Source organism: Hoplias malabaricus, chromosome 15 (assembly GCF_029633855.1).
Source record: "Hoplias malabaricus isolate fHopMal1 chromosome 15, fHopMal1.hap1, whole genome shotgun sequence".
NCBI classification, from domain to species: Eukaryota; Metazoa; Chordata; class Actinopteri; order Characiformes; family Erythrinidae; genus Hoplias; species Hoplias malabaricus.
The window spans coordinates 13,994,389-14,021,923 of record NC_089814.1 but is presented as its reverse complement, the minus strand read 5'-3'; the positions used below and the strand labels follow the sequence as shown (position 1 = coordinate 14,021,923).

The window sequence follows — 27,535 nt, the reverse complement described above, 5'->3', positions numbered from 1 at the left end:
GTGTCTGTGTGGGTTTCCACCCATAGAATATGTTGGTAGGTGAATTGGCTATGTGAAATTGCCCATAGATGTGAGTGTGTGCTGGCTGTATAGGATGTGTTCCTGCCTTGCACCCAGTGAGCCTGGAAAGGTTTCAGACCCAACACAACACGAACAGGATGAAGCAGTTACAGAAAATGAATGAATTAAGAAATGAATAGTTGAATTCCCTTTTAATAATAAACTCTCTTGGATTACATTTTCACAAAACAACAGTAAAGTGGTTTTCCATAGTAGCTGGTTTTGCTTGTAGCTTGGCAGTAGCTCTCCCTAATATGTGGATATCCCAGGAAAAAAAAAACATTCATAGGAAAGTAGGCTTGTCATAGATCACTTGTTGCTAGTGGCATCATAAGTAAACTCCACAAAACTTATCCCTTCACACTCACTTTTCTCTCCACATTCCATGAGGCAAGCAAAGGACTTACTGTCCTCACACTGGGTCAGATCAGAATAGCCACTGGGGCCGTTATGGATGATCAGTGGTTTGCTCCAAAATGAATTCTTTAAAGGAGTCTTGTTCAGATAAACTGCCAGATTCTTTCTGGACTTGTTATCAGATGGATGGGAGTGGAGCAGCCAAGTATTTATATCAGATGCTGAGCTGCTTTTCTCTTTGTCCTGTGCATGGACAGCTAGCACGCTCCCCTGGCAACCATTTCCAGTCTCCACCAGCTCCTGTGAACAATAATGTCTATCAAAAACTATTCCGCTGCTTTTACTCCAAGCCTCCACTCTGTGGCCACTTTTGGTTCGGGCATTGCAGTACAGATGACTTTTTCCTTCCTCATCAAACAGTTCTGCCATTTGGCATTCATTAGACTCTGTCTTCATCTTTTCCCCCATTTTCCATGTCTTGCCATCATCATCACTGTAAAATGCCATAGCACAGGACGTTGTGCAAGGACTAGAAGAGGTCTTAGCGTCAGACCTCTTATCAGTGTAATAGACATATGCTGGAACTATCAGTCTTCCACTCTTCAGCTGAATGCCATGGCCAGGTCCAACAGCAAATGTAGCCCAATTTGCAATCTCATCTCCAATCACACTTTCTGTCAGGTCTGTTATCTTGGTCCAACTCTTCCCGTGGTCTGCGCTGCTGATGTAACACAACCGAGCTTTATTAATGCCAGTCTGGATTTGTTCATGCTCTGGAGTGTTACCTAACACACAGATGAAGAACAAAAAGAGCTTATTGGATTTATAGATGGGACATGGATTCATGGTGCGATAACCTTCCAAACGTGCTGTAGCAAGAGCATCAGGTGATGACCACTATACATTAAAAAAATGAAAAAATAAATAAAGTGTAATTAGCATTTTGTGGACACAGCTTACAAATGTCTTAATCACATTCGATTTGTAGCATATGATTAGCACATTATACAGCATACTTCACCTCAACTTTTCCATCCACACGTTTTCCCCTGCTCATAACCAAGACGTCTGCATCACTGTCATCTTCTGTCTTTCGTTTCTCAGCAAATGCAAAGAATGTCTGACAGTCACTGGTGTAGATAAGGGCTGGGATTCTGTATGTAATTTTGCCCTCTCTACTAAATACTCTTCTTTTTGAAGATGGATGAAGGTGAAGATTCTGTCCAGGTTGTTTTGATGGTTTTTGCATTCTGTAAATTGTTCAGAGTAACAGAATTTATTAAAAAGATCCGAGTTATTGGGGTGATGTTATTAAGAAAATATCATGCATATATCAACTATGCATATGAGGCATATCTATGAAGACATTTTTTCTGAAGGAACTGTAGTATGCAACAAAGCTCAATCTACATAAAGAGGTCTAAAATTTAAATGAAAATTGATGGAGGTGTACAATATTACGAAGACCCGTGACTTAACCTCTGGCTGCAGGGAGCTAGAAAGCTAGAAAATATATCTGCAGCAGGGGGAACAGAAAAAACACATACATTTTCAGAGAGGAAATGCACCTATTATTTTAATTAACAGCTGAAAAATAACAATATATATTGTCTTCTGTTCCTTCTATGCATCACCCCTCTGGTTTAACTTTGCTATGGGGTGCATGCCATGTCACCCAAAGTAACTGCATCTTAAGTTGCTCCCCTGTTCCTCCCTCATGAATATGAGAAATATACAAGCCCAGAGCAAAGGAGTATTTCCACCCTAACTTCCCCCGTCCCATTTTGATATTTTTCAAATTTGAACTAAGGCTAGAGTTGTGTGAAAGCAACAATGTGCTGTTTAAATATCAATACAGTGAGCTTCACCTTTAAAAGGCATGCTTACCATTCTTAGATTATTAGACCACAGTTCTTTGATTCATTTGTCTTTGATAAAGCCATTTAAGGCATATAAATACTGCTCATATTACACTATATGTAAAAGACAACAATAATTAATTAATTAATTAATTAATTAATTACCTTCTTGTTCTGGGTCTGTCTGAAAGTTGAAAATGTAGATTTGTCTGGTTTTGTCCAGTCCTCAATGAGAGAAGTTCTAAGGTTATTTTGCCTGTAAAATCAAGTTAAAAGTCCTGTTGTATAGAAATGATATCAGAAAGTGCAGTCATCACAAAAAGCACCTACAGCTGCTGCAACATTCAGCTGCATATAAATGTTACCTTCAAACCCACTCACCATTGTCTTGTTATAAAACTCAAAATGTAAACTTTAGCCTATATATTAGAGTATATTTTTCAGTAGTTATGAAATTTAAATATGACCATTTTTAAAACTATAATTGAAATCTTTTTAAAAATTACTTTGAATACTGAAATATATTTTTCTATTAAAAATAAGCAGCTCAAGTTAGCTCTCATGTTGAAAAAAAATCACTGAGAAATTGTAAAGCCTCATGACAGATTTCTTACAAAATGAAAAATTTCCTCTTCTGGTAAGAATCTTCCACTAAAGGAAAAGGTTCTATATTAGATAAAATCTTTTCTAAAAGTACTAAATATTTTAAACATTAATATAGCAGCAAACAACTAATTACATTGTAAAGATGTGGTGGAATAAAGGAGTCATTATCAGAGAATGAAGCCACACAGCATCTGTGTGTGTTGTTCTCAGCTCCTTGTTTTTGCATGTGTACTTTAAGGTAGAGATATACTTGCTGTTTGGCCACAAGTTTGCGTAGACAACCATAAGCGTCATGAACGTAACTGTTCACACACTTGCCTATGTGTTACGCTTGTAACTGGAGGCCTCCACTAGAGGGCAGACCAGAGAAAGATTGGTACTTGCAGACTTGGCTCTCACACAGTCTTCTTTAAACTTTCCTCCATTGTGATATGGTTTTCCCCTGCACTGGCCCTACCGTTTACAGGTGTACTGCTCCTTGCATATGTTTGTTTTCTGAGGACATTCACAACTTAGGCACCAAACTGATGCAGAATACATGGCAGTGAGGCAGCCATGATGTGTACACGAACACGTAGTTATCAGCAAGCATATCTTCCAACCTTGTGGAAAAACACCTATGACAGAGAACACATGATAGGAATCAGAGATAGAGAATGCTAAGAGGGTTTTAATATGTCAAAAAGACTGGACCAGGTTCGAAAACCAAAGTTTGTGTTTTTGTAACAATATATATATTTGATTTGGAGAGTATTTCACAAAGCAGGATAGACAGTTACCGTTAATGTAAACATAAAATTAAGGACTGTCTCCCTCAGCTCTGTTCCTATTGGACAGGCTATACTTTGGGCTTAATTTTATCTGACCAAATAGCCCCTGGTAAGTGTTGGTTTCACACTGCAATTTAGTGAGTGCAATAAAAATGCTGTTGTTTTGTTTATTTACAAGCTTGTTATTTGCATTTTCAGTTCCACATATACTGGTGGTGTCCCAAGTCACACATGCCTTCACTTTACATTCTACATTGCCTTTCTGATAATGATGCAGTACTTTCTATACCCTCTGTAGTGTGCTAGTGTGATCTGGGATAAAGCAGAAGCAACACAGTGGAAATTGCATTCATTTAAGTTTTAGAGTTTATTTATATTTACTTCAGTAAAATTAGAAAAGGTAGGTGGTGTATATGTATTAAAGAATATAAACAAATTTTACAGTTCTGAACTTTTAAGACATGCAGACCTACTGAGAAAATGTTTATATCAAATGACTGCTATTTTCTGATGATACAGTTTTCACTTAATGCATCATGGTAAGATTATGGTAACAAAGATAATTAGTCTGAAAAAAACTGAACCATACCCAAATGAAAAAAAGGTTAAATTTTGGTTCAGACCAACAACAAAAAAGTAGTTGTGACAGCATACTAAGTGCTTACAAAGGCCTCCAATATGACTCTGAACTACCATGTTTTCTTCTTGATGTGTAAATAACAATGGCCAATGAATGTTCCATATGTCCGTTTTCATGAGTGACTGGCTGCATTGGTCGTGATGTGTTGTTGTTGCTCTCCACTGGGCTTGTCTGCTTGAAGGTACAGGAGCATGGCTAAATTTGAAGCATGTGTTTGGAGAGTCTGGTGCTCTAGTGTGATATCCACTGGCAGAATGACATACATTGCACCTTTAATGATTTTCATAGAAGGATAAAATTACGGATTGTATGGGCCTAGACTTAACATTCTCCATTAAAAAAAATAATGATTTTATATGTGACATAATTTTGTGTATAATGCAGTTGTGTTTTGTGTTTCAGTGAAATTACCAGGAAATCCTTACGATGCAGGAGCATGAGCCCAAAAGTCACTGTAAACAAACAGTGTGGTCTACTGCGGTGCAGGGTTTGCTGAAAGACTGGGCAAACATTAGTGTACAGGAACAACTTCGACGTATCTAATAAAATTTGTAAACATCTCATTCATGCTCAGGAAGATAACTCTGCATAATCGACAATCGTGTCACTGCACACAAAACACTTACAAATAAGCCACAAAGTACAGTCATTTCTGTGAACACCAGCACTTGTTAAAATCTGTGCATATGGAAGAAGTAACAGCGTATACGAAGCTGTTGCACAAGCCACTTTAACCACCACGAACTCTGCACATAAACAGTAACTGCAATCATCTGCGCAGATGTGTTCTCTGAAGACGGCATTTGCTGGTTTCGGCTTTAGGCCAAAAGTAAAAGCAACATGACAGCAGCGCAGAGGCTCGCACATTTTTATACACAACAGTAGCAGAGATAAGCTGCAGGCTCTTAACGTCTTACCCAAAGCACAGAAGAAGAGGATTATATGCTCCTAATCATAAACCGAAAGTACGGATAGTGAGCAGAGACGAGTTCTGTGAAAATAGCACCCCAACACAGGACACGAGTTGTGCAAGTTTGACTACTTTTCGTCACTGTGACATGCGCACTTGTGTCCATCAATATTGACGTCATGTAATCGCAGAATTTTTGTTAGTCTTTCACAATACACACAGATTTAACTATTACTACTTATAATAATAATAATAATTTAATTTAAAACTTAACATTGGATACCCCTGCTGTAGGCACAAAATTATCTACTGAGATAAGAGAATTCCTGAGGGTTATTTTAGTATCCAATGTATTTAAAGGAGAATGATTCAATACCTATTAAAAAATATATAAATAAATAAATATATATATATATATTTATTAAAAGGCCAATACATTGGATACTAAAATAACATATATATATATATATATATATATATATATATATATATATATATATATATAGTGTGCTTTAAATAAAGTTCTGAAGCCAAGTGGAAAACCATTGTAAACCTAATAAAATCTTTTACGAAATGGTAACCCCTCTCTGGGTCACAAATTTATAGGCATTGGGGTCTCCTTGTGTAGTAAATGCAGAATCCTCACAGAGTGGACACTCAGGAGACTGAACTGGACAGTGCTACCATTCCTCTCCATTAGGGATGGGTAATACAACTAATATTAATTTTGATACAATACCAAATTATATGGTTAATATCCTAATATCAATATCCACACTAAAATGTGGACATAAATGTGAACACACCAAACTCTTCACAGTCAGTCACACGGAGCAGGACCCAGGAGCTGTGTGACTGCAACAATACTGTGTGACTGTTCAGTATAAAATGCTCCTGACTAAATAAAAAAAAAAACAATTTAAGGAATTTAGGCTCTTCACAGGTGGCATTGTAAGTCAACTCTACAAAGAAATCCCTTCACACACACACTTTCTACACATTCCAGGAGACAAGCAAAGGTCTTACTGTCCTCACACTGGGTCAGATCAGAATAGCCACTGATGCCTTTTGGAGAATGAATTGTTGGCTCCAACCAGGTGTGTCAAAATCAGTCTTGTTAAGAATTAACTCTTGTTAATAATAAATCCTTTCTGGGCTTCCCGTCTGATTTATGAAGCCAAGTGGAGCTGCAAATTCAGCATATTCACCTGCTACTACAGTTTTGATATTTTTTTACATTTGAGTATAGTTTCTGAGACATTTACAAATGAAGTTTTAGAATTAAAAATTTTAAGCTGAATTACTCATCAATAAAAAGACAAAAATGAAAAACTAGACCTCCATGAAGGAGAGGAAAGAACCAACAGATTGCTGAAACTGAACTATGGAAAAATATTCAAGCAGAAATCTTTAGAAAGCCTGAACAGGCATTCTTAATAAAATATCTTCTGTTCTTCCAGACACTAAATATAAATAAATTTGACTTAAATTCATATTAGGCAGTCTTTAATGATTTTTAAGCGAAAGTGTCCCCAAAAAGTAGCACAACATCAAGCTGATGCATGTTTTGTGTAATGAAATTTAGGAGAAAATTCCAAACATGCTGCATTATGGCTGATGTACAGCAGATGCAGAAACATCAATGTCTAGGTTTTTTTTTTGTACAGTGGTCCTTGAGGCTGTTGATATGATTCTGGTGTGAGAAATGTAAAATGCATTTTGGAAACAAATTGCAGAAGTCTGAAAATTGCTGAAATAATTCCATTATAAAATCTTGCTATTGAAAGAATGAAAAAATACTTTTTCATTTGTCTTCTTAATATACTTGCACTGGTTTGACAAATAACTGTATATTGTAAGTATGCCACAATATCCAAATAAATGGTCTGGGCCACTGTTACCAATTCTTTAGTGTTTAGCAATAATTTGTTCAAACTGCACAACCCTATAATTGCCCTTCCCAGTGAAGTTGGAATTTGGTGTCATCTACATGCATTAAAGGAACATTAGGTACTATTCCAACCTTTAAATTACAGCATCAAAATAAGTGTGATGCTTCACTGATGTGTAATATAGAGAACAGAGCCTGTGTCAATGGGTTCAGCACTACAGATCATGCACTATGTAAGTTTGGGAAGAGGGTAGGAGGAAGGGTATATCCTCCTGCCCTGTAGAAACGTTTGCCCTTCACAAGAGACAATATAGTTAGTGCATAAATTCCTGCTCCAATGTGCTTGTGTGTTTTGCAGCCACTTTCTCTGGGTACCATGCTCTGAAATAAAACAATGTGGAGGCATGGTTGAAGGGAATGGCATGGTGAATACAACACACTTCTTGTGGTCTGAGATACTATTAATTTTGTCAGAAACATGACCTTTAATAAACATATACACTGTATGAGCCAATCAAACTAGGATATGAGCTGCAATCACAATAACTGACAGCACTCTTGTGGTAACCAATAGGAAAGACTGCTCACTCAGCAGGTTCAGCTGAACTGATACACATTTACATTTGCACAAACATTATTTATTCATTTTTCTCTGGTTTCTGCACATGCCCAAATTTGTGATGTGCAGCACGCACACACCTTTGTCAGGTTAATGTTGGAACATGCTTATTACAATACACATTAAATAGAAGAGATGTAATTAAAAGGCTTCTATGACAATTTGTCTTAACATCAGATTCATCAGATTTATCATATTTATGATAACAGGTGTCTAACATCATTCAAATCAGAACAATCTTGGCTCTGCCCACAAACAATTTCTTTCATAGCAACACACATCATGCATGGATAATCCATAACGAGGAAATGAACGCTTAAATTAATGCAGAAATTTCTTGCTGTTAGTCAGTGGCTATGTATGTTATTATAACAATTTAAATTGCAATATGTTACACTACTTCACTTATTCATTGCTATGAACTGTGTCACCACCAACACTCTTGGTATGGCTACAAATTCTCATTAGGTTAAATGGGGATTCATTAAAGCATGAAATCGTTATTAAAAAAGAAAGCATTTATGAACAGAGCATGAACAGTCAGTGACTGAACGTATGAGATTATTTCTTCGCAGCCACACATTCTATTTATAGTTGTCATATAATACTTCTGAAGTTGCCCTTAAGTCATGACAGATTTTAAGATATCAGAGAGAGAGAACTCAACAAAGGCTATCTCTTCAAGCTCACTACTCTCTCCACATTCCATGAGGCAAGCAAAGCTCTCTGTTTCTCCAAACTGAGTCAGATCAGAGTAGCCACTGGGGCCATGATGTATGATCCATGGCTGGCACCAACTAGAGGCACTCAAGGGAGACTTATTCATATATACTCCAAGAGCTTTCCTTGACCTTTTGTTGGTTGGATGAGAATAGAGCAGCCAGGTATTTGCATTTGATGTTACACAGTTCTTTCCTTCCCCTTGGGCACGTAGAGATGGAACAAAGCTCAAAACACTGCCCTGGCAGCCACGGCAGGGCTCTACTAGCTTCTGTGCAAAGTGAGATTTATCAAAAGCAGCACCACTGCTCTCACTCAGAGCCTCTACTCTATGGCCTTGTGTGCTTCGCGCATTGCAATACAGGTGACTTCTACTGTCTTGGTCAATAACCTCCGCCATCTCACATTCACAGGATGAAGTGTCTACTTGTTCTCCCATTTGCCATGTGCTTCCGCAATCATCACTATAGAAAGCCAAGGCATGGGGTCTCACAATGAGTGGGAAATGGAAAGGGAAACACCTAACATGAATGTAATAGGCATAAGCTGGAATGATCAGTCTTCCACTCTTCATCTGAATGCCATGTCCAGGTCCAACAGCAAATGTAGCAAAATTGCCAAACTCCTTTCCAAATACACTTTTTGTCAAATCCGTTGTTTTGCTCCAACTCTGCCCATTGTCTTTGCTTGTGACATAACACAAACGAGTTTTATTCCTACCAGTGTAAATCTGGTATTGCTCTGTGGTGGTACCCAGCACACAGATGAAGAACAAATAGAGCGTCTTAGATTTCCTCTCATAGATAGGGCATGGATTCATGGTACGGTGTCTCGGCAAAAATGCTGTTTTGAGCTCCTGAGCAGGTGACCACTAAAGAGAAGTGGAGGGAAAAAAAAAGAATAATATTTAGTAATTTGATAATTTCTTTAACCCAAATGGCACTAAATATTTAAAGACCATGCTGTCACTTCTGTAAACCATTTTCAAGCCTCACCTGGATAGATCCATTTTGATGAACCCCTCGCCTCATGACCAAAATCTCCGCCTCACAATCTCGCCATGTGCGCCGCTTCTCAGCAAAAGCAAGGAAAGTCTCACCATCATTTATATAAATTAGAGCTGGGATTCTATAAGTAACACCACATGGTTCTTGTCTGAATAAAGTTGTTCTTGAAGGTTCTTTCAGGAGTCCAAGTGAATAGCTTGTAGATGTTCTGCTTTCCATTGCTGAAGCAAAAAAAAAAAAAAAAAAAGAAAAGACCATTGAGTTGAATTCTGATACATATCAGCTGGGATTATGCTGTATTTGTGTCTTTTTAATCTCGCCGTTGTGACTCCTGAAATAACTTATCAATGGTATCAATATATGAAAACCCTCAAGTTTTTTTTTTTCCTGTTTGTGAGCCGGCCAAAGTTCATGTGTCATAGTATTAGTAGAGGGAATAACTATTTACCTACACTCAAGTCCATGTACTTAAATACATTTAATATATTATATTTTCTGAGATATTTTCAATACTTAAGAATTACTTCTACTTGTGTATTACATTTTTTCCAGGTACATTTTAAGCAATAACAGTTAGTAATAGAACAGGATCATACCAACTTCAGTATCTATGCAGATAGAAGTTGGATGTATTAAAAATCAAACTGCAGTCTTAGAAATTACTTTTACCTGAGCATTTACCCACCTCTGTGCATTGCATCCTCCACTATTTTAAACAATGTTCATTTAAGTATTTGACATGCTATGTAAATTAATAAACATAAAATACACATACAATATCAGAAACTAAATGCATTTTGTTTTGGGTCGAATCACAAGACTTGCATCAAATTTCCAACTAATTAGAGATGGTCCTCCTATTATCACTCTGATATTATTTTGGAATTTGACATTTGCAGTTCTAGAAAAGGTGCCAACCACAGGCTTTTACGTAGAAACAGCTTACAATGTGGCTTCCTAACCTGTCTTAAACTAATCTAACAGTGAACAATTCTGCAGGGATCCTCTGGCTTACAGGTGACACAGAACTTAATAGAAGCTTCTAGTGGGAGTTAAGAGCAGAGGCTCAGCATTGTGCCAGATAGTTCATAGACACTCAAGTCTCTCAAACACTTTCATATGAGACCAAATTACTCCACAATAATAATAATAATAATAATAATAATAATAATAAATTATAATAATAAAAAACTCCCATTTAACACAACCTATTTAATCCCATTAAAGTTGGCTTGCATTTTGCGATTCTATAACTAATAATATTGTATAAAAGTAACTTTAATTTACATCTGTATTCATAGTGTTTTACTCATCCTGATGTTTAAATTGTAATGGCGTCTTCACCCAATCTGAAATCGGCCAAAATATGATCACAAATGACCATTTCTATTAATGAAACCTGGATTAAATTGACCAGGCTGATGTGCATGTCAATCTTGATTTCTCCTTCACTGGCTCACAGACCATGAGCAGGGAATGAGCAATAAGTTTTAGAATTTTGTCATCAAAAGCCCTTTTCACACATACATGATTATCCAGAACTTTTCCAGACAATACCAGGAAGAACTGGCTGTGTGAACACATGTCTGGAACTGCCATGCACAACATTACTCAGACTTCATCCTACCAGCCTTGTACTAAAATATCTGGGTAATGCCTGAGTGAATGCATGTGTAAATAGAGCCGATAATATCTCAAAGAATTCATGCTGTGCCTCCTGCACATGCAACACAGGTGCCACCCCAGAGTGGTTTGCATGTAGGGGGTCTTTAAAGTGTATGTAAACACTTGAGTTAAAAACAGCCCTCTGAGTTTGAAAAATGCACGTTAAGGGGTGGAGAACAGGGCAGAGACAGTGATGCATGGAGGTAAATTCAGAGCTGTCACTATTAGCCATCATGCTTTTAGCCTTATGCTAAAGAACAAAAACTGATTGAGGCATGCCTAGGTCTAGGAAGTCACTCTTAAAAACGGGTGATGTGTAGGCTCCAAATGTTGTTCTTCCTCCAATGTCAGATGGGGAGCAACAGTGAGCCCCAGATTCCATCAGCAAGCTCCATGCTCTCTGCTGGTGAGCTGCTGTTGAGGCCAATGGCACTCGTCAGCTTCACACTCCTGTCTGATGCCCAACTCTGTGGTCTGTGGGACTCTCTGATTCACTTCCTTCCTCTAAGCAGGTCTGTTCACTTTGTGTGCTTTCCCATCAGGGAGAGGCACCATGAGCCTAGGAAAAAAATCCACAATACTACAAACAAGACTGAAGGGGGTGTCTACAATGAATAAAAGCACCACAAACTTTAGACATGAAAGAATGTAAACACCTCACAACGTCATCTTGACATAGGGTGTAGCCACATTCAGCTCCATGAAGTTTTCAGAGTCTCAGGGAGAAGAAACTTCCATTTGAATGATGGAAATCAAATTATAAACACTGTACCAAACATTAGAACCAATAGAATACACAGTCAACCCTGAGTCTGAATGTTCTTAGAACAGAAACTATAAGAAATAGAGTTTATTCTTTAAGGATATTGTGTAGTTGGCCATCTGTCAAATTAAGTGGATTTAACTTGACTATATAAAAATATAAAAGCCAGCCTCCATTACTTGTGAAAATGTTTCACATTTCAAATGTTCACTGCTTGCATTCTACTCATATATTATAAGGAAGACATTTGTGAAACCTTTCATTATGTAAAAGGGCATAGGTATTGCTATGACAGCTTTTACCAACAACATTAAGTCTTTAATGTGATTTCACTTTATGTACTCAACCACTAACAGAAAATAAATCAAGACTGAAAATCTTCACACATTCCTAAGCTTGGTCACATGGTCTGGTTACATTTTTTTTTTAAGTTGTAGGTTTTCAACTAAACAAACACGTAGTGGGACGTTGGTGAATGTCGGTTTGGGCGAAACGTCTTCTGACGTTCACACGTCAGGGCGAACAAAACACGTTGCGGGTGCAGCACAATCTCCTGAGAACAACTTATGGACCTTGAACCGTAAGCTACCTTTCCTGAGGTCCCAAAACAAGCATTCGCCTAGACATGAGTTAGACTTGCAAACGCGATCATTAAGATACACTAGAATTAAGATAATTCACGGTCGCAGTTAAAATCGTTTAGAGAGAGGGAGAAAGAAGGGTAGAGCCACTTGCGTCCTGTAGTGATCCGAGCGCAGCGCTCCTTTGACACGTCTTAAAATCAACAGCGGGCGTTTAGCACTGAAACAGTCCACTCCAGCTACGGTATAAGACCAAGTATAGGCAATATTATCCGCAAAGGGCCAGTGTGGCAGCTGGATTTTAGTCCATTCAAGCCAGAGCACACCTGATTTCACTCCTTTAATCAGTTGGTCTCAGTAAAACAGCGGATCATGTGACCTCCTGGTTGGTTGTAACAAGAACCAATAGCCACACCGGCCCTTTGCTGTTAAGACTGCGCAACTATGGCATAGACGCTGTCTTCAGTCACCACTCTATCACACGCCAACCGCAGAAAACACTCCGCGTCCTCTTTTTTGTCCGCACACCGGTTGTTTGCTGACCGACTTTGATTGCGCATGCGCAGAACATCCACGCAGGCGCATAGTAGTGTTGTAGCCAACAACAGTGTACACTTTCCCACAGAAAGGACTCAACTTTGATTTGAAAAGATAGGATTAGCACACAGCCCTGAATGAATCGTTATTTATTTTTATTTTTTGCATTAATGTAATTATTGTGTAACAAGGATAAGCCCGAATTATAAGTAAGAATTGTTGTTTCAGTTCATTAATTGGAAGTTTTTTTTCATCATAATTATACAATCTGTTAAATCTGATTAGTTGAATTTTACATTGTTAAATATTCATCATGATAAACTCTTGCTGTGAAAACAATATAATAATAATACTAAATCAATAATGAATGAGGCCTTTTAAAACTTCATGGCTTGTTCTTTTCACCTGCTAGATTGCCTTAAAATATTATATGCAACATCAAGATTAACCATACACTGCAACCTTGGCAGCAAGGCAGAAAAATAAGACCTTTTATAATCAGTTTTCCTTTCAGTGCCAAACTACTATAATAATATGACAGAGCACAAATGCATACCCCTCACTTTACATCACAGTAAGACAGATGCCATATTCTTAATGTCCTGCAACAATGTCTCGTGTAGCTACATGTCATAAAATACCACTGTAAAATTTCCTATACTGCAAGAACATTCTCATGTATGCCCTTAGGGCAGCACAGTGGCACAATAGGTAATGTCGCTGTCACAGCTCTAGAGTCCTGGGGTTGTGGGTTCGAGCCCTGCTCTGGGTGAATGTGAGGAGTTTGGTATGTTATTTCAGAGTTTGTGTTTCCTCCAGGTGCTCCCATTTCCTCCCACACTCTGGATTAGTGACTCAAAGGTGTCCCTAGGTGTGAGTGTGTGTTGCCCTGTGATGGACTGGCAGCCCCTACAGGGTGTGTTCCTGCCTTGTGACCAGTGATTCTGGGTAGGCTCTGTACTCACCTTGACCCTGAATCGAATGATTGGTTAGACACAATAAATGAATACAGTCAGATTCAACAGGATAAATTACAGTTTGTAACTTTCATCACAATATATACATTCCGGAAAGTTGTAAACTGAATGATGGGGTGGCACAGTGGTGTGACTGACAGGTAGTGTGACTGACACAGCTCCAGGGGTCCTGACTAGGGTCTGTCTCTGTGAGGACTTTGGTGTGTTATCCTTGTATCTGCGTGGGTTTTCTCCCTCAGACCATGAAGGGATATTCAAAGTGTCAACAGTTTGTATGTGTGGGTGTAGCTTTGAGATGGATTGGCGACCAGTGTGTCTGTGTGTGTGCTCCTACCTTGCCCCCAGGGGTAACCTGAGTCTAGGTGACCCTGAAACGGATAAAGCTTTTTCAGAAAATGAGTGAATGAATGAATGTAAACGATGATCAATTTAAGATGGACTTTATAGCCTAATTGAATTGTATGTGTTTCCTCGTGGTAAATATATTTATATACAAATTGTTTTTGGTAATTTTGACGTTAATAACGTTGAAGCTACTCACACAATTAACAAATGGCCTCGATTGTTATATTTTGTCAAATACTAGATCATAACAGCGTAATTGTACAAGAAACTCACCTCTCCGCAAAACGCTGACTACTGACAGGTGCATTTTGGGAAATGTAGTCCCCAGAACGCGCTTAAGAATTTAATATCCGCTGTTTTCTGCATTAACACAACGATCCCCTGACAATGTTAATAAAATCCAAAGTGTTAAATAGTGGCTTTTAAAGTGGCTGGACATCTCAATTTTGCCCGGTCATAAGCAGATGTTATTCGCGTAGTTCACTACAACTCCCACCTTCATATCGTGTCTGTCGCTAGGAGACCACTAATCAACATCGCTTTATTAATATTTGCAATAGTTTTTAGCAGTGGCACTCGTTTGTTGGCCGTGTGGACCCTACTGTCTTTATTTAGCTGGAGAGCTTGGAGAGTTTCCTCTGAAGAAATGGCTGAAACAGGGGTCTACAAACTGGACACCGGAGAGAGTTTCCCTTCCAACTGTTTTCCGATAAGATCAATTTTTCATCAGAGTAAACAAGGTGCTCATGCACACACGGTTCCTCTGACCCTCTGAAAAAAACTTTAAAACACAGTTTCCTAATGAATGGGTTTGTATCTTTACTGTCCACATTTAATTTACCAATATCGTACACGTATTAATACGTAATTAATTCCTTTTAGTTTAAATCAATTTTTCAAATAGACAGGGGCATTATTCTGGGACCCCGCAGTAATTAACCCGAGAGAACGATTTATTATATTGTGGGGTTGATTATTTAAATGTGAGAGAAAGTTTTAACTTCTAAATTATTTCATGTGCTATGACATTTGGCTCCCTCCCATGCAGTTCTAATAAAGCTGTGGAATTGTTATTAAAATTAAACTTAAAATTACTGCAATGCAGATCCCATTCATCAAAGTTGTGTACGATCAGATCTGATCTTAAAATTATGACCGTTTTGATATATATCCAAGGATATTTTAGGCGGCCTGGAGGTTGTGGTTTCGATTCCCGCTCCGGGTGACTGTCTGTGAGGAGTTTGGTGTGTTCTCCCTGTGTCTGTGTGGGTTTCCTCCGGGTGCTCCGGTTTCCTCCCACAGTCCAAAAACACACATTGGTAGGTGGATTGGCGACTCAAAAGTGTGTGTGTGTGAGTGTGTGAGTGAATGTATGAGTGTGTGTGTGTTGCCCTGTGAAGGACTGGCGCCCCCTCCAGGGTGTATTCCCTCCTTGCGCCCAAGGATTCCAGGTAGGCTCTGGACCCACCGCGACCCTGAATTGGATAAGCGCGTACAGATATTTTAAAGGAAAAATATGTTGATTCAAAATTTCACAGTGTCAACAAATCCCAAAAAGGTTGGGACAAGTAGCAATAAGTGGCTGGAAAAAGGAAATTGAGCATATAACGAACAGCTGGAAGACCAATTAACACTAATTAGGTCAATTGACAACATGATTGGGTATAAAAAGAGCTTCTCAGAGTGTCAGTGTCTGCCAGCCTGCAGTCCAGATCTTTCACCTATAGAGAACATTTGGCGCATCATAAAGAGGAAGGTGCGACAAAGAAGGCCCAAGATGATTGAACAGTTAGAGGCCTGTATTAGACATGAATGGGAAAGCATTCCTGTTTCTAAACTTGAGAAACTGGTCTCCTCTGTCCCCAGACGTCTGAGTGTTGTAAGAAGAAGGGGGGATGCCACACAGTGGTAAAAAATGGCCTTGTCCCAACTTTTTTGGGATTTGTTGACGCCATGAATTTTTGAAACAACATATTTTTCCCTTAAAATGATACATTCTCTCAGTTTAAACTTTTGATCTGTGATTTGTGTTCTATTCTGAATATAATATTAGATGTTGGCACCTCCACATCGTCACATTCAGTTTTTATTCACAATTTGTTTAGTGTCCCAACTTTTTTGGAATCTGGTTTGTAGAATATCAATGAAAACAAGAACACAACTGTAAATAACAGCTACCTAACAGTTTGTGCATAAGGGAATCCTGTACAAAGGTGGATGTATTTTTGGCATACACTGATATAAACACCTGGTGCAGCACAAACTCTAAGAATTTATTATAAATGTTTCCCCGTATTTTCCAGTCATAATTTGAACACTGTAAGGTTTGTTCAGCAGGGGGAGCTGTTCACAGTTTTTAACTCTGGTTTGTGACACTCAGGGCATGCTTCTTCTGGCTCATTGCTTATACCTCTACATGGATTGGGGGTGGGTAGACTTCATGTAAATGATATATAAATAAGACCAGGTAGTTTGATTTCACACATTATAGCTCAAATATCTGCTACTTTCAACATTTTACATAGGTTTAATGTATTAGGCGATGAATGGTTCACACACAGTTCAGTAGAGTAAAGTCTGCCCTCTCTTTTATACAACTTCGATGAATAAGGTTCTCTGTTTGTCCAAAGGAAATGAGGTTAATTGTGTTATGCTGTTGTCCTTGAAGGGGCAGGACACTGGCTAGTAGCTCAGAGAAATTACGTGGAGGAAAGCTACAGAATAGCCAAGAAGCAAAAATCAACAGACAACCCTGGTGCAGCAACACCTGTAGAGTTTGAATCTGAAAAACTTGAGTCCAACACATTAAACAGGGCAGGTCACGTCCTAAATGGCCAGCTTCTGGTGAGAAAGACTGCATTTTGGAGTATTACGATTTTATGTATGTTTTTACTGAAATGAATATTAATTGTAGGCAATTTCTCTATTTACTCCAACAGATGAATTTGCATTATGTGGACCAGCCATCTGACCTGTGCTCTGTTGACATTAGTGAAAAGAAATTTCAGCAGGTAAGGCCAGTTACCTCTCATTAATCACATCAGTCTTATAATACTGATGGCCTTTGCTGTTTTATTTATAAATAATTTAATTAAAATGATGTATTGGACACTTTTTAACTACTTCCATCTGCTTTTGTTTCTCTAATTTTTTAAAAAAGTTTATGCTAGAGGGTTTGGAGGAATTTGGCAGTGTTGCGTACATCAATGCTTCTGACAACTGCTTGTCCTTAGGTAATGAAAGATATAATTATCTTGTGTGAATATGAAATTGTTTATTATTTATTTATTTATTTGTCAATAAAAGACTTAAAGACAAAGTGTGTTAAAGTGTTAAAATGATATAGTAAACTAAAAATTGACAAAAATGGATACATGTTTTTTATTGGACAGTGATGATATGATTAGTCTACAGTTTCTAGTAAAAGTGTTAATCATCCGATATTTACTGATGTTTGATCATACATTCAGAGGCTTTTAGGATTTTCCCTGCTCTGAGAGAACTCGAGCTGTCTTTGAATGGCATCTGCACTTTGGAAGTTAATGCTGAAAATTTCCCAAAATTAGAGGTATGACTTAGTGTTACATATGGAGTAGATATTACTAATGAGCATTACAAAATCCCTTTACATATTTACCATATTTCTGGAGTCACGTTTATTTGTTTTAGGTTTTGGACCTGTCCTATAATAACCTATCAGTTGATGGTATATTAGCTCTTGGCCTGATCCCACGTCTAAAGGTGCTTCATCTAACTGGAAATAAGTTGCAGATTCTTCCACCTGACATGGCTGGACATTATACTATTCAAAAAGAACGGTATATAAATTCGCTGAGTGTTTTTAATCATTTGGTATATTGTAGGGTCATGTAATAACACACTGTTCTTTAACAGGGCTCCTCAGTCCGGATCACTGTTTCAGTGTCTTGAAGTGTTAATGCTAGATGATAACAAATTGTCTTCTCCTGGAATTTTTAGCAGCCTTATGAATTTAAAAAGGTCAGTCCCTACCTTTCTATGTTTAATAAATAGTATAAAAATGCATTGTACCTGGACATATATTTGACATGATATAAAATGAATCTCATTTTTTGCTGTATCTTACATAAAATGCTGGCACTTTGTCCCACCCCTTTGTGTGAGGAGCATTTAAATGTATGTGCATTTAAACAAAACAAACACAATGTGAATGGAGAAATAAGTGTACTGAGTAAATATGGCAAAAAATCGCTACCAAGCATGGCTAATATACAGAGTGTCTGCTCCTCGCCTCTCACTCCAGGGCTCTCGCGCTGAGCTGAGCTGAGCTGTGGCTCATTGTCATTTAAAAGAAAAGGCAGTGCAATCTTGTCATTCTGAGCAGGGCTGTTCAGATGGGGAGAATGTTGCTAAGGACCACTGAAGTTCACAGACCTCAGGTGCATTGTAATGCTGGAAGTAAGCATTATGGTCAGCAATTATACTCTGATAGACTTTGCTTTTCAAACAATGTTCGACTAGTATTCTAGGATCTATTGTTCATCGAAAAACGTTCCACACACCATGCTACCTGCATCAAAATCAGTTCGTGTTTGTGCTGTTTATGCAAATCCTACACCAGTCAGTATTAAAATCCTAATCACAGCAATATTAAAGATCCATCTCCCCAGGTGCCATCCAGTCTAAATCTCAGCAGTTTTAAAGAAAATCTGCCTACTGTAGCCTGACATTCCTGTTCTCGGCTGACATTACTGAAACCTGATGTGGTCTTCTGCTTTTGTAGCCTATTCACATCAGGGTTTATTGAGTTCTGGGTCTTTGCTTGGGTGAAATACTCATACCACCTCATCTGGACCACAGTCAGAGACCTAAATAACCTTTTCCCTCCTTGTGATGTTTGATATGAACATAACCTGAAGCTCTCTGCTGCCATGATTGGCTTATTGGATAATTTCATGACTCAGCTGGTAAAAGGCGGTTCAAAGAAAGTAGCTGAAGTATGTTGACATATCAGTTGATAATTCAAATGTTTTACATATTTATATTATTTCTCTTTCACACACAAAATGAAGATGTTATAAATGTTTGTTGGTTTGTTTAATTTACTGCAAGTGAAATTAATACTTCATTCCAGACTACAGCATTTAAACTTGGAAAGAAATTACATTTCTGAGGTTCCTTACCCAGAAGAGGTGCCCCTAGTACAGCTTCCAAGTTCTTCAGTTCTGGAGACAGAGGGCAGCCCGGACGAAGTCTCTAAAACAAAATGTAAGACTACTGAAAAAAAAGTAAATATTTATTTGATTGGAAAGACATTTTTTTAATGTATTCACTTGTAATTCATGTTTTCCTGTAATATAGACATCTCTGAGCCAAATATGGACAAACAAGGGTTTATAAATGAAGCAGTTGATGTAAGGTCAAACATTAAGTTTTTCTTTGTAGAGTAATATATTTCCAGTTTCAGTAAAAAAAATTTCCAGTCTCTTTATTATTTCCTTTACTAGGAGGAGAAGGGGGCTAGGCCATATTCCACAGATTTCTGTCCACCATTTCCAAAGCTTCAGTATCTAAATTTGGCCAGCAATAAGGTCTGTTTCATATGTCGTGACAGCTGTGTAAGTTGTGCTTTAGGAATAATAAAAAACAACAGAGGATTAAAGGCAGTGACAGTTATGTGTTTCACACCTCCCCAGATAGCTGAAGAAGAGGCCTTGTTGGCTGTAGCATTGTTTCCTATGCTCAGCGAACTTATTATTCACTCAAACCCACTGACTACACAGAAGAGTGGTAAGTACATTGCCACATTGAAGTGCCTTACATGTAGGTCTGAGCATCAGATTTGCATTTGTTGCTGTTAATGTTTAAGTGGGATTAATAAAAACTCAAATTTTTCTTCTCTTTATTAGGAGACCCACCATTACTGACATGTTTTCTTCAAGAGAGGTTGGGTGTTAAGATAAGACGCAAGAAAACTGCTGCTGTGGTGAAACCACATATTGTGCTTCCTGTCAAATCTGAACGAAAGGTGCCACAATTATTTATTTTTGTACCTGCTGATTAAAAAATTCTTAATAAATTGCTTAACATTACCAGCCAGCCATGAAAATATCTTGTGGCACAGCTGAGATACAAAGTGCAAAGAGTTTTTGGGTGATTTTAATATACCAATATTTTTAAATAATATATTATATATTCATTCATTATCTGTAACCGCTTATCCAATTCAGGGTCGCGGTGGGTCCAGAGCCTACCTGGAATCATTGGGCGCAAGGCGGGAATACACCCTGGAGGGGGCTCCAGTCCTTCACAGGGCAACACACACACACACACACTTTTGAGTCGCCAATCCACCTGCAACGTGTGTTTTTGGACTGTGGGAGGAAACCCACGTGGACACACGGAGAACACACCAACTCCTCACAGACAGTCACCCGGAGCGGGAATTGAATCCACAACCTCCAGGCCCCTGGAGCTGTGTGACTGCGACACTACCTGCTGCGCCACCGTGCCGCCCATATAGTATATATATTAGACCCAAATAATTTTAGCCACACCCATTAGCCACATAATATTCTAAGACCATGGGTCTAATACTTAATGTCTTGAGAAGTCAACATGTCTGTGACAAAGACAACATGTGACATAACAAAATATGAATGATCATTTGTGTTTATTTTTAAGAAAATGTGTGATATTTAGAATACATTTTAAAATTCACCGACATAGAACACTCATGGATAAATGTCAACACAAGTGACCAAACAGACTGCGCTACCTAAAGTACGTTTGAATTGAAGGAAATGCCTGAAGACACGTTCTAATATCTTGTGGAAATGTGATCCTGGATGGTTGAAGTTGTTATAACAGCAAAAGGGGACAAGTAACATACAAAGGCCTATGGTTTTGGAGTGAGATGCTCAGAAAACAGAAAAGCGTATTGTATTAGTTTGTCATCATAATGGTGAAATTAACCTACAGGTTTGTATAGTTTCAAATGTGATTATTACATATACCAAGTATGTATACCTTTAATGTAGTGATATTTTTATTAGTTAAGCATCTCTACTTTTTTAAATGATTACAATTTTTTTGTTATGATATGAATGGTATCCTAATTTTTCCTCTTTAAATTGCAGGTCAGAACTAAAATCCCAAAGGTAGCAAAAGCTCCCTTCATCACAGCAGCCCTGTGTGATTTAGAGAGCTGTTGCACAAAGAGAGGTAACAAAACCACTAGTCTTCTACCATCAGAGTGCAGATCCACTAATGTATTGCTCCCCTGCTCCTTACAAAGCAGCACGGAAGAGAGGGAGGAAGACATTGCTGCAGCCACTGAGTCTGAGCTTTTGAAAGATGCAGGAATCCCCAGTGAGACCCAGCAGACTCACTGGCCCATCCAAACAGAGCCATTCTTTGTAACAGAGGTGAATTCAGCTTTAATGATACACTTTTAAAATTATAGCTGTCAGTAAAGGTTCTTGGAATGATATCAGAAGAACTATGTTTATATAATAGTTATGTTTGTATATGTAAATGAGATGGGATGTTGCAAAGAACATTTTAAAGCTTAAAATAATTCTTCATACACATCAAAGGCTCTTCCTAGAATCATGGGTAGATTCAGAATATAACAGTATGTGAACTGAGTGTATCTCTGACCTAGGCATATATTGTATTTGAATGGCGTACGCTTTTTACATGGTTTTCCTCAATCTATCTGTACAGGTAAATGACTTGCTTAAACCAGAGTGTCAGGGAAAAACAGAAGAAACTGAACACAATGCCAAAATTTTGAGACAAGATACAAAAGACTGGCCTGAGAAGCTTGTAGGATATGAAGCTCTAAACGATGATAATCTGGACTTTGTTATGCCTGAACCTGTTGGTGAGTGTTGGCTTTATCAGAGCTTTGGTGTTGAGCGTAAATATCCTAGTCGATTTTAAGTTACTGAGGGTCTTTTTTTTCCTTAGGAATTCAGCACAGTGTTAAAATTCTAGAACACACCCTCAGAAACCTCCTTGTGTACCGGGATTCTAAAGCAAATCTAGATCATCTCCAGAGACCATGCAGGGAACAGCAAAAAAGGGTAAGAATAAACAATTCTGAATCCTTGTATTTCCTTGTATTTTCCAGCAGATTCAAGCTTTCCAGCCATTTTTGGTTGACCAATCCACCTGATCTGATGGTACTTGACATGGTATTCAATGAAATGTGTTGTCGTGGCACAGAGATGGATAAAGGAACAACTCAACCTAGGTGGCTCTTGTATATGCCATTAATGCTACTCTATTTTCAGTTGCAGAGATGCAGGTTCTTCTTTAATATACATAAATGTCAGGACTATCCTTCAAAGACAATATTTTTCATCTTTATACAAAGTTTTGCCTGGTACTTGGCTCAGAAGAGGGATCATTCGTTCATTTATTATTGGTAACCGTTTATCCAGTTCAGGGTCGCAGTGGGTCCGGGGCCTACCTGGAATCACTGGCCAGGCAAGAACACACCCTGGAGGGGGACGCAGTCCTTCACAGGGCGACACACACTCACACCTATGGACAATTTTGAGTTGCCAATCCACCTAAATGTGTGTTTTTGGACTGCAGTGGAAACCATAACACATGAAGGAAACCCATGTGGACACAGGGAGAACACTCCTCACAGACTGTCACCCGGAGTGGGACTTGAACCCACAGCACACAGGTCCCTGGAGCTGTGTGACATTGGCACTACCTACTGTGCCACCATGCTGCCCAAGAGGGATTTGATGGAAGGAGAAATAATCCCTACAAGGCTGGAGAGATCAGTGAAGGGTTTATGTAGATGGTATAGTACAGTGCTAAATGATACCGAGCAAGTTGTGGGACTAAAGGAAATGGTGAAGGCTATTAATAGCATTGATAGATCATGTTTGCCATGGAAGTTGAAGTTGTGGTGTCTGCTGTTTGATTTACTGCCTCATATTAGATGGCTGTTGACAGTTTATGATGTTTCAATCACAGAAGTAGAGAGGATGGATAAACAAGGCCATAAGGAAGTGGCTATGGGTTGCACAGTGTTTAAGTATCATCGCATATTATGGGAAAGGGGTACTGGAGCTAACACTAACTAGTTTTGTTGAGGAATTTCAATGTGCATAGGTGAGTCGTGAGATGATTTTGTCAGGAATGAAGGCTGCATCAGCAGCGCCCGACACAAAAGCAGGAAGGAAATTGAATCCGCAAGTGGCAGTGCAGGTAGTCAGGAGCTCATTAGAGCTAAGGCATTTGATTGGTCAAGTGCATGGCGGAAGAGCGGGCCTTGGGTCAGGGAATTCTTGGAAAGTTTTTTTAGTAAGGCCACATCACCTGAGAGAAGGCAAATAAAAAAGTTTAAATAAAAAACACAAAACAGAAATATGATAAATCACTCCTCAAAAATGACCAAAATATTCTCCTCAGAGCTCTCTGAGAATGGTGAGGGTGTGGTCCAATAAACTAATGATCGTGCGTGACTGCAGAACAGAATATTGTTTACGTTACCATGGAAACACACAGCCTTGAGACAGAGCAGTTTTTTTCTGGGTTTTTACTCTGAACAGTGGTTGTCATTTTACAAAAGATAACAATACACAATAAAATGGCACAGGCGGGTAGAACTGGCATTATACAGCCGTTCATGTATAAACTTACGGATGTCTTTTGTCTTTCATGTGTCTGTGGTGTGGTTTCGTGTGATTTTATATATATATATATATATATATATATATATATATATATATATATATATATATATATATATATATATATATATATATATATATATATATATATATGTTAAAATAACTGTACATGCTGGTCCAGTGTGGCTATCTACGCTGATATGTACTCAGACTTAATCTAATGAGATTCGTTCTGTGTTGTTTTGTGTTCTGTTTGCTCTGTTTATGTCTTTCACTCCCATGCCCCACAGCTTGGTGAATAGCTGGATAGCTAACTCTACTAATTACAGAGAGCAGGCGTGGCTATGGTAGCCTTGTGATTGGTCAGGGTAATAGTGACATAAGCATAAGCATTACCCTCTTTTAGAACAGCCAATTCTACATTGAGAGGAGAGCAGTACTAGTCATTTTAAGGAGAGATTTATCATATTTCTAAACTATGAATAAGTTTAGAATTGTATAAAAAAACACAAAATTTCAAAATGGTTTACCAGGGGCTTTAAACAACTGAATTTGTCTGGCTGCAGATAGGATGAGAGTGTGGTGAGCCCTATGTGAAAGTAATGGATTGGCATAGGATATTTTACATCTTATTCTGTGTATAATTATAATTAAAGTGTTTTTCATCAGAGATGCATTGGGCCTGTTTGCATGTTTGAGTGGATTCTGTAAACATGGTTTCTCACATGGATATTCAGTTTAGTCTTTAAAAAGTTTGGCCACTGATCTCCGATAAAACAACACCTCTGGCTTACCTGTCCTCTTGATAGACTCGTGTCTATTTCTAACTCTATCTGGAGATGGAAAACTCATTCAGTTTAAACTTTTGTTAAATGTGGACAAGCTCTGTCTCTGGCCACCTCAGAATGTGGTTTGAGTGATCCCATTGTATTCTGATCACAATGCCCCTGGGGCGGAGTTTACACCTGGCTTTTCATGCAGACAAATGAACAAACAAAAATCAAGGAATTAAAAGTGTTAAAGCTCTGTGCAATTTGTCTGTATTGTGAAATTCAATGCCCTAGCTAATTTTAGACATGTTAAATAGTTTAATCAACTGCTATTGAAATTCGGTGCTTGCATATTATCATTTTATAAGGAAAAATGCTTTTATCTTTTGTATACATGGTCTGTTTATTTTTAAAAAATATAAGTTAACACATATTCTACAGGTAACAAAATCATACTTGCTTGATTTTTTTTCTGACTTTAGTGCAAAACAAACAGATACAGGATGTGACATTACATCCACACTTTTAATATTTTGAGTTCTAGAATTAGAGTAATCATATCTTAACGTGCAGACGTCTGTGCTCTGTGGAGGATGTGCACTTACTTTCACTCAGAAATCAAAAATCCTAAAAGGATAAAAGTTGATATTTCATTCTTATCACGTGTCTGTGAATAAGCTGTGTATTGTTTAGTATTATGCGACTGACGTAGGGTTGTTATGCAAGAATTTGTATTATATGAGTATTAATTTACGAAATTGCACTGTCAATTAGCTTTGTTTTTGGATAAAGACATTCTTTTTCCAGATAAGGAATTTACCTCCTGTAAAACCCTGTAAACCAAAAGGAGCGAAGGTGAAAGAAATCCTCACTGAAATGAAGGAGAATAAAACAACAAGTGTAATCCCCTTAGGTAAGCCTGGGCATATTTCTTTGTTGTTAAAATATTTAAAATATTATATTAGACTAAATGTCATGAAAATAAATTATGCAGATGTGCAATGGCTTTGTTGGCAATTTCATCTACCTTTGCCTCCTGTTTGCTATTATGATTAAACACTACATGTGCAAAAGCTGGGAAACACTTGCTCAGTTGAAAATTTGACTGAAATTAAAGATAATGAGGTATTTATTCCCCTTTGCTGCAGTAACTGCTTCTATAATCTATTTTAGAAAGTCTATTTAATACATGTACGTTTTGTGAGCTTTTCATGCCATTCAGTCACAAGAACTGAGGTCAGTGCAAATGGCTAGTTTTGAATCACAAATGCCACTCAGACTCATCCTAAAGGTATTGGATAGTGTCCCACACCTCAGAGACTGCAGTTTCTCTAATGCACAATTGAGTGCTAGTGGATTTTTATACCCCTCTGGCTGATACTTAGTACTGAGCATACTCTAAGCTCCTGTGCAGCTGTTCTGCAGCATTTCATTGTATATAATGATTTTCTATGGAAATTATACAAACTATGCATGTACATCAGAACATCTGTGTGCAGAGTGAGATAACAGTAGGCAGGTTTACCAGAGTGCATGTCTGTGGTTTTGTAATTCACCTACCTAGCCATCAGAGGTTGCGCATCCTGAATCTCAACCAGTTCACTAGTGCATTAGTCAAGGAAACATCCTGTGGCCAAGTAGGCTAACAACAACAATAAAACACTTCCCCGGAGTGTAGTTTTCCAAACAGGTTTCTCAGGCACTGAATGGACTTGTTCTGATGCCATTTCAAAAATATCTTTTTTTTGTAATCATATTTTTCATAGTGTAGTTTATTTGTACTTGGAAAAGAAGTTAATTTGCCTAATGCAGTAAAATTTCACATGGTTCACTAATTATAAATGTTTTTACACATTTCACTTATGAATACTCATGAATGTGTATTAAAGTAAAAATATAATATACAGTAACAATAATGTAAATATGGACTTTTACATAATTAAAAACATAGCACCAAATATTTAACTAAATAGGCTTTAGTCAGAAGAGTTCTCCTGAAATGCCATATAAATATGTTCTTTACTGGAATGCTACTGGCACTGCAGCTGTTCATATTCTCTCATCACTCAGCAGAACACTCGTTAGTGTGTGAGGGGGTAAGCTGGATGCATGGGTCATAGTTTAATTGCTGCTGTGGTCTCTGGACTAGTCCTTTTATTCTTGTCGGGCCTTGTTGTTGTGCCTTTCACTATTCAGAAAAAGCCATTGGAAGCAAGGACCTATACAGGAGAGAATACGAAGAGGCACTGGTCTTACTGAAAGATATGAAGAGGAAATACAGCATGGTCCACATGAAAGCAAAGGAACAAGCAGCAAACATGGAGAACATGGTCATTAACTTGAAGAGTATTTAAAAAATAAAAAACACAATCAGGGGAATGTCATATATATCATTTTTTTGAATATGTTATTTGTTGAGCAGCTATGTACATTTTCATATGGCCTTTACTGGTAAGCATGCAAGTCTAAAAATCTAAAGGTTATTCGTATGTTCTTGCAAAATGCAAAAATACAAAATGGGCCCGGTGGTGGGGTGCTAAGCAGAAAGTGTTACTTTGTAAAATAATTGATACACCAAATAAAAGTGGGGTTAATTGAGCGGAGCATTGTCTTTTTTTTTTTCATTAGCAACACACATGAACATCAAATATGTAACATTGGCAGTACACAGATAAAGTTAAGATTCCTTTGCAGCATAAAAGTGGTGAATAAAGTGTTTGAGTGGAGTGCTTTTCAAATAAATATGATGTTAAAAATGAAGTGAGAGGTGGGGCTGAACTAGCAGTGCAGTTTGGGTGTTGAAAGTTCATCCGGCAG

The 27,535-nt window shown here is 38.0% G+C and overlaps 3 protein-coding genes across 12 annotated transcripts; 1 reads left to right on the top strand and 2 right to left on the bottom strand.

Moving 5' to 3' along the window:
- Positions 1-195: 195 nt before the first annotated feature.
- On the bottom strand, positions 196-5,345 carry LOC136668250 (sialidase-3-like). 6 transcript variants are annotated; one of them, XM_066645645.1, is made up of 5 exons: positions 5,210-5,345; positions 4,704-4,792; positions 2,442-2,532; positions 1,439-1,667; positions 196-1,314 (listed from the first exon to the last, which is right to left on the bottom strand). In XM_066645645.1, exons 4-5 carry the CDS (start codon positions 1,664-1,666, stop codon positions 370-372), a joined length of 1,173 nt encoding a protein of 390 aa, XP_066501742.1. In that variant the 5' UTR covers position 1,667; positions 2,442-2,532; positions 4,704-4,792; positions 5,210-5,345; the 3' UTR covers positions 196-369. The 6 variants fall into 6 exon arrangements, with proteins under 6 accessions (XP_066501742.1, XP_066501745.1, XP_066501747.1 ...); XM_066645648.1 differs by having other exon boundaries at positions 4,704-4,831; positions 5,210-5,343; XM_066645650.1 differs by having other exon boundaries at positions 4,704-4,784; positions 5,210-5,330.
- A 1,957-nt stretch (positions 5,346-7,302) lies between these two features.
- neu3.1 (sialidase 3 (membrane sialidase), tandem duplicate 1) lies at positions 7,303-12,981 on the bottom strand. 4 transcript variants are annotated; one of them, XM_066645751.1, is made up of 5 exons: positions 12,603-12,981; positions 11,761-11,870; positions 11,384-11,684; positions 9,428-9,660; positions 7,303-9,303 (listed from the first exon to the last, which is right to left on the bottom strand). In XM_066645751.1, exons 3-5 carry the CDS (start codon positions 11,484-11,486, stop codon positions 8,335-8,337), a joined length of 1,305 nt encoding a protein of 434 aa, XP_066501848.1. In that variant the 5' UTR covers positions 11,487-11,684; positions 11,761-11,870; positions 12,603-12,981; the 3' UTR covers positions 7,303-8,334. The 4 variants fall into 4 exon arrangements, with proteins under 4 accessions (XP_066501848.1, XP_066501846.1, XP_066501850.1 ...); XM_066645749.1 differs by having other exon boundaries at positions 11,384-11,663; XM_066645753.1 differs by lacking the exon at positions 11,384-11,684 and having other exon boundaries at positions 7,304-9,303.
- Positions 12,982-13,805: 824 nt separating this feature from the next.
- xrra1 (X-ray radiation resistance associated 1) lies at positions 13,806-27,288 on the top strand. 2 transcript variants are annotated; one of them, XM_066645748.1, is made up of 17 exons: positions 13,806-13,933; positions 16,976-17,151; positions 17,247-17,318; positions 17,468-17,540; positions 17,778-17,875; positions 17,977-18,125; positions 18,202-18,306; positions 19,421-19,554; positions 19,648-19,700; positions 19,794-19,877; positions 19,983-20,076; positions 20,196-20,314; positions 21,426-21,713; positions 22,015-22,174; positions 22,261-22,376; positions 25,526-25,631; positions 26,915-27,288. In XM_066645748.1, exons 3-17 carry the CDS (start codon positions 17,247-17,249, stop codon positions 27,070-27,072), a joined length of 1,809 nt encoding a protein of 602 aa, XP_066501845.1. In that variant the 5' UTR covers positions 13,806-13,933; positions 16,976-17,151; the 3' UTR covers positions 27,073-27,288. The 2 variants fall into 2 exon arrangements, with proteins under 2 accessions (XP_066501845.1, XP_066501844.1); XM_066645747.1 differs by lacking the exon at positions 13,806-13,933 and adding an exon at positions 14,644-15,047.
- Positions 27,289-27,535: the final 247 nt, after the last annotated feature.

Excerpts from the sequence above, each read along its gene's own strand:
- LOC136668250 (XM_066645645.1), bottom strand. The coding sequence starts at position 1,666 with ATGCAAAAACCATCAAAACAACCTGGACAGAATCTTCACCTTCATCCA. Across the intron at positions 1,315-1,438 it reads GTGTGGATGGAAAAGTTGAG|TGGTCATCACCTGATGCTCT; the intron begins GTGAAGTATGCT and ends TTTAATGTATAG.
- neu3.1 (XM_066645751.1), bottom strand. The coding sequence starts at position 11,486 with ATGGAATCTGGGGCTCACTGTTGCTCCCCATCTGACATTGGAGGAAGA. Across the intron at positions 9,661-11,383 it reads GAGTGACTTCCTAGACCTAG|CAATGGAAAGCAGAACATCT; the intron begins GCATGCCTCAAT and ends TTTTTGCTTCAG. Across the intron at positions 9,304-9,427 it reads ATCAAAATGGATCTATCCAG|TGGTCACCTGCTCAGGAGCT; the intron begins GTGAGGCTTGAA and ends ACTTCTCTTTAG.
- xrra1 (XM_066645747.1), top strand. The coding sequence starts at position 14,954 with ATGGCTGAAACAGGGGTCTACAAACTGGACACCGGAGAGAGTTTCCCT. Across the intron at positions 17,541-17,777 it reads TGACAACTGCTTGTCCTTAG|AGGCTTTTAGGATTTTCCCT; the intron begins GTAATGAAAGAT and ends TCATACATTCAG. Across the intron at positions 20,077-20,195 it reads ACTGACTACACAGAAGAGTG|GAGACCCACCATTACTGACA; the intron begins GTAAGTACATTG and ends TCTCTTTATTAG.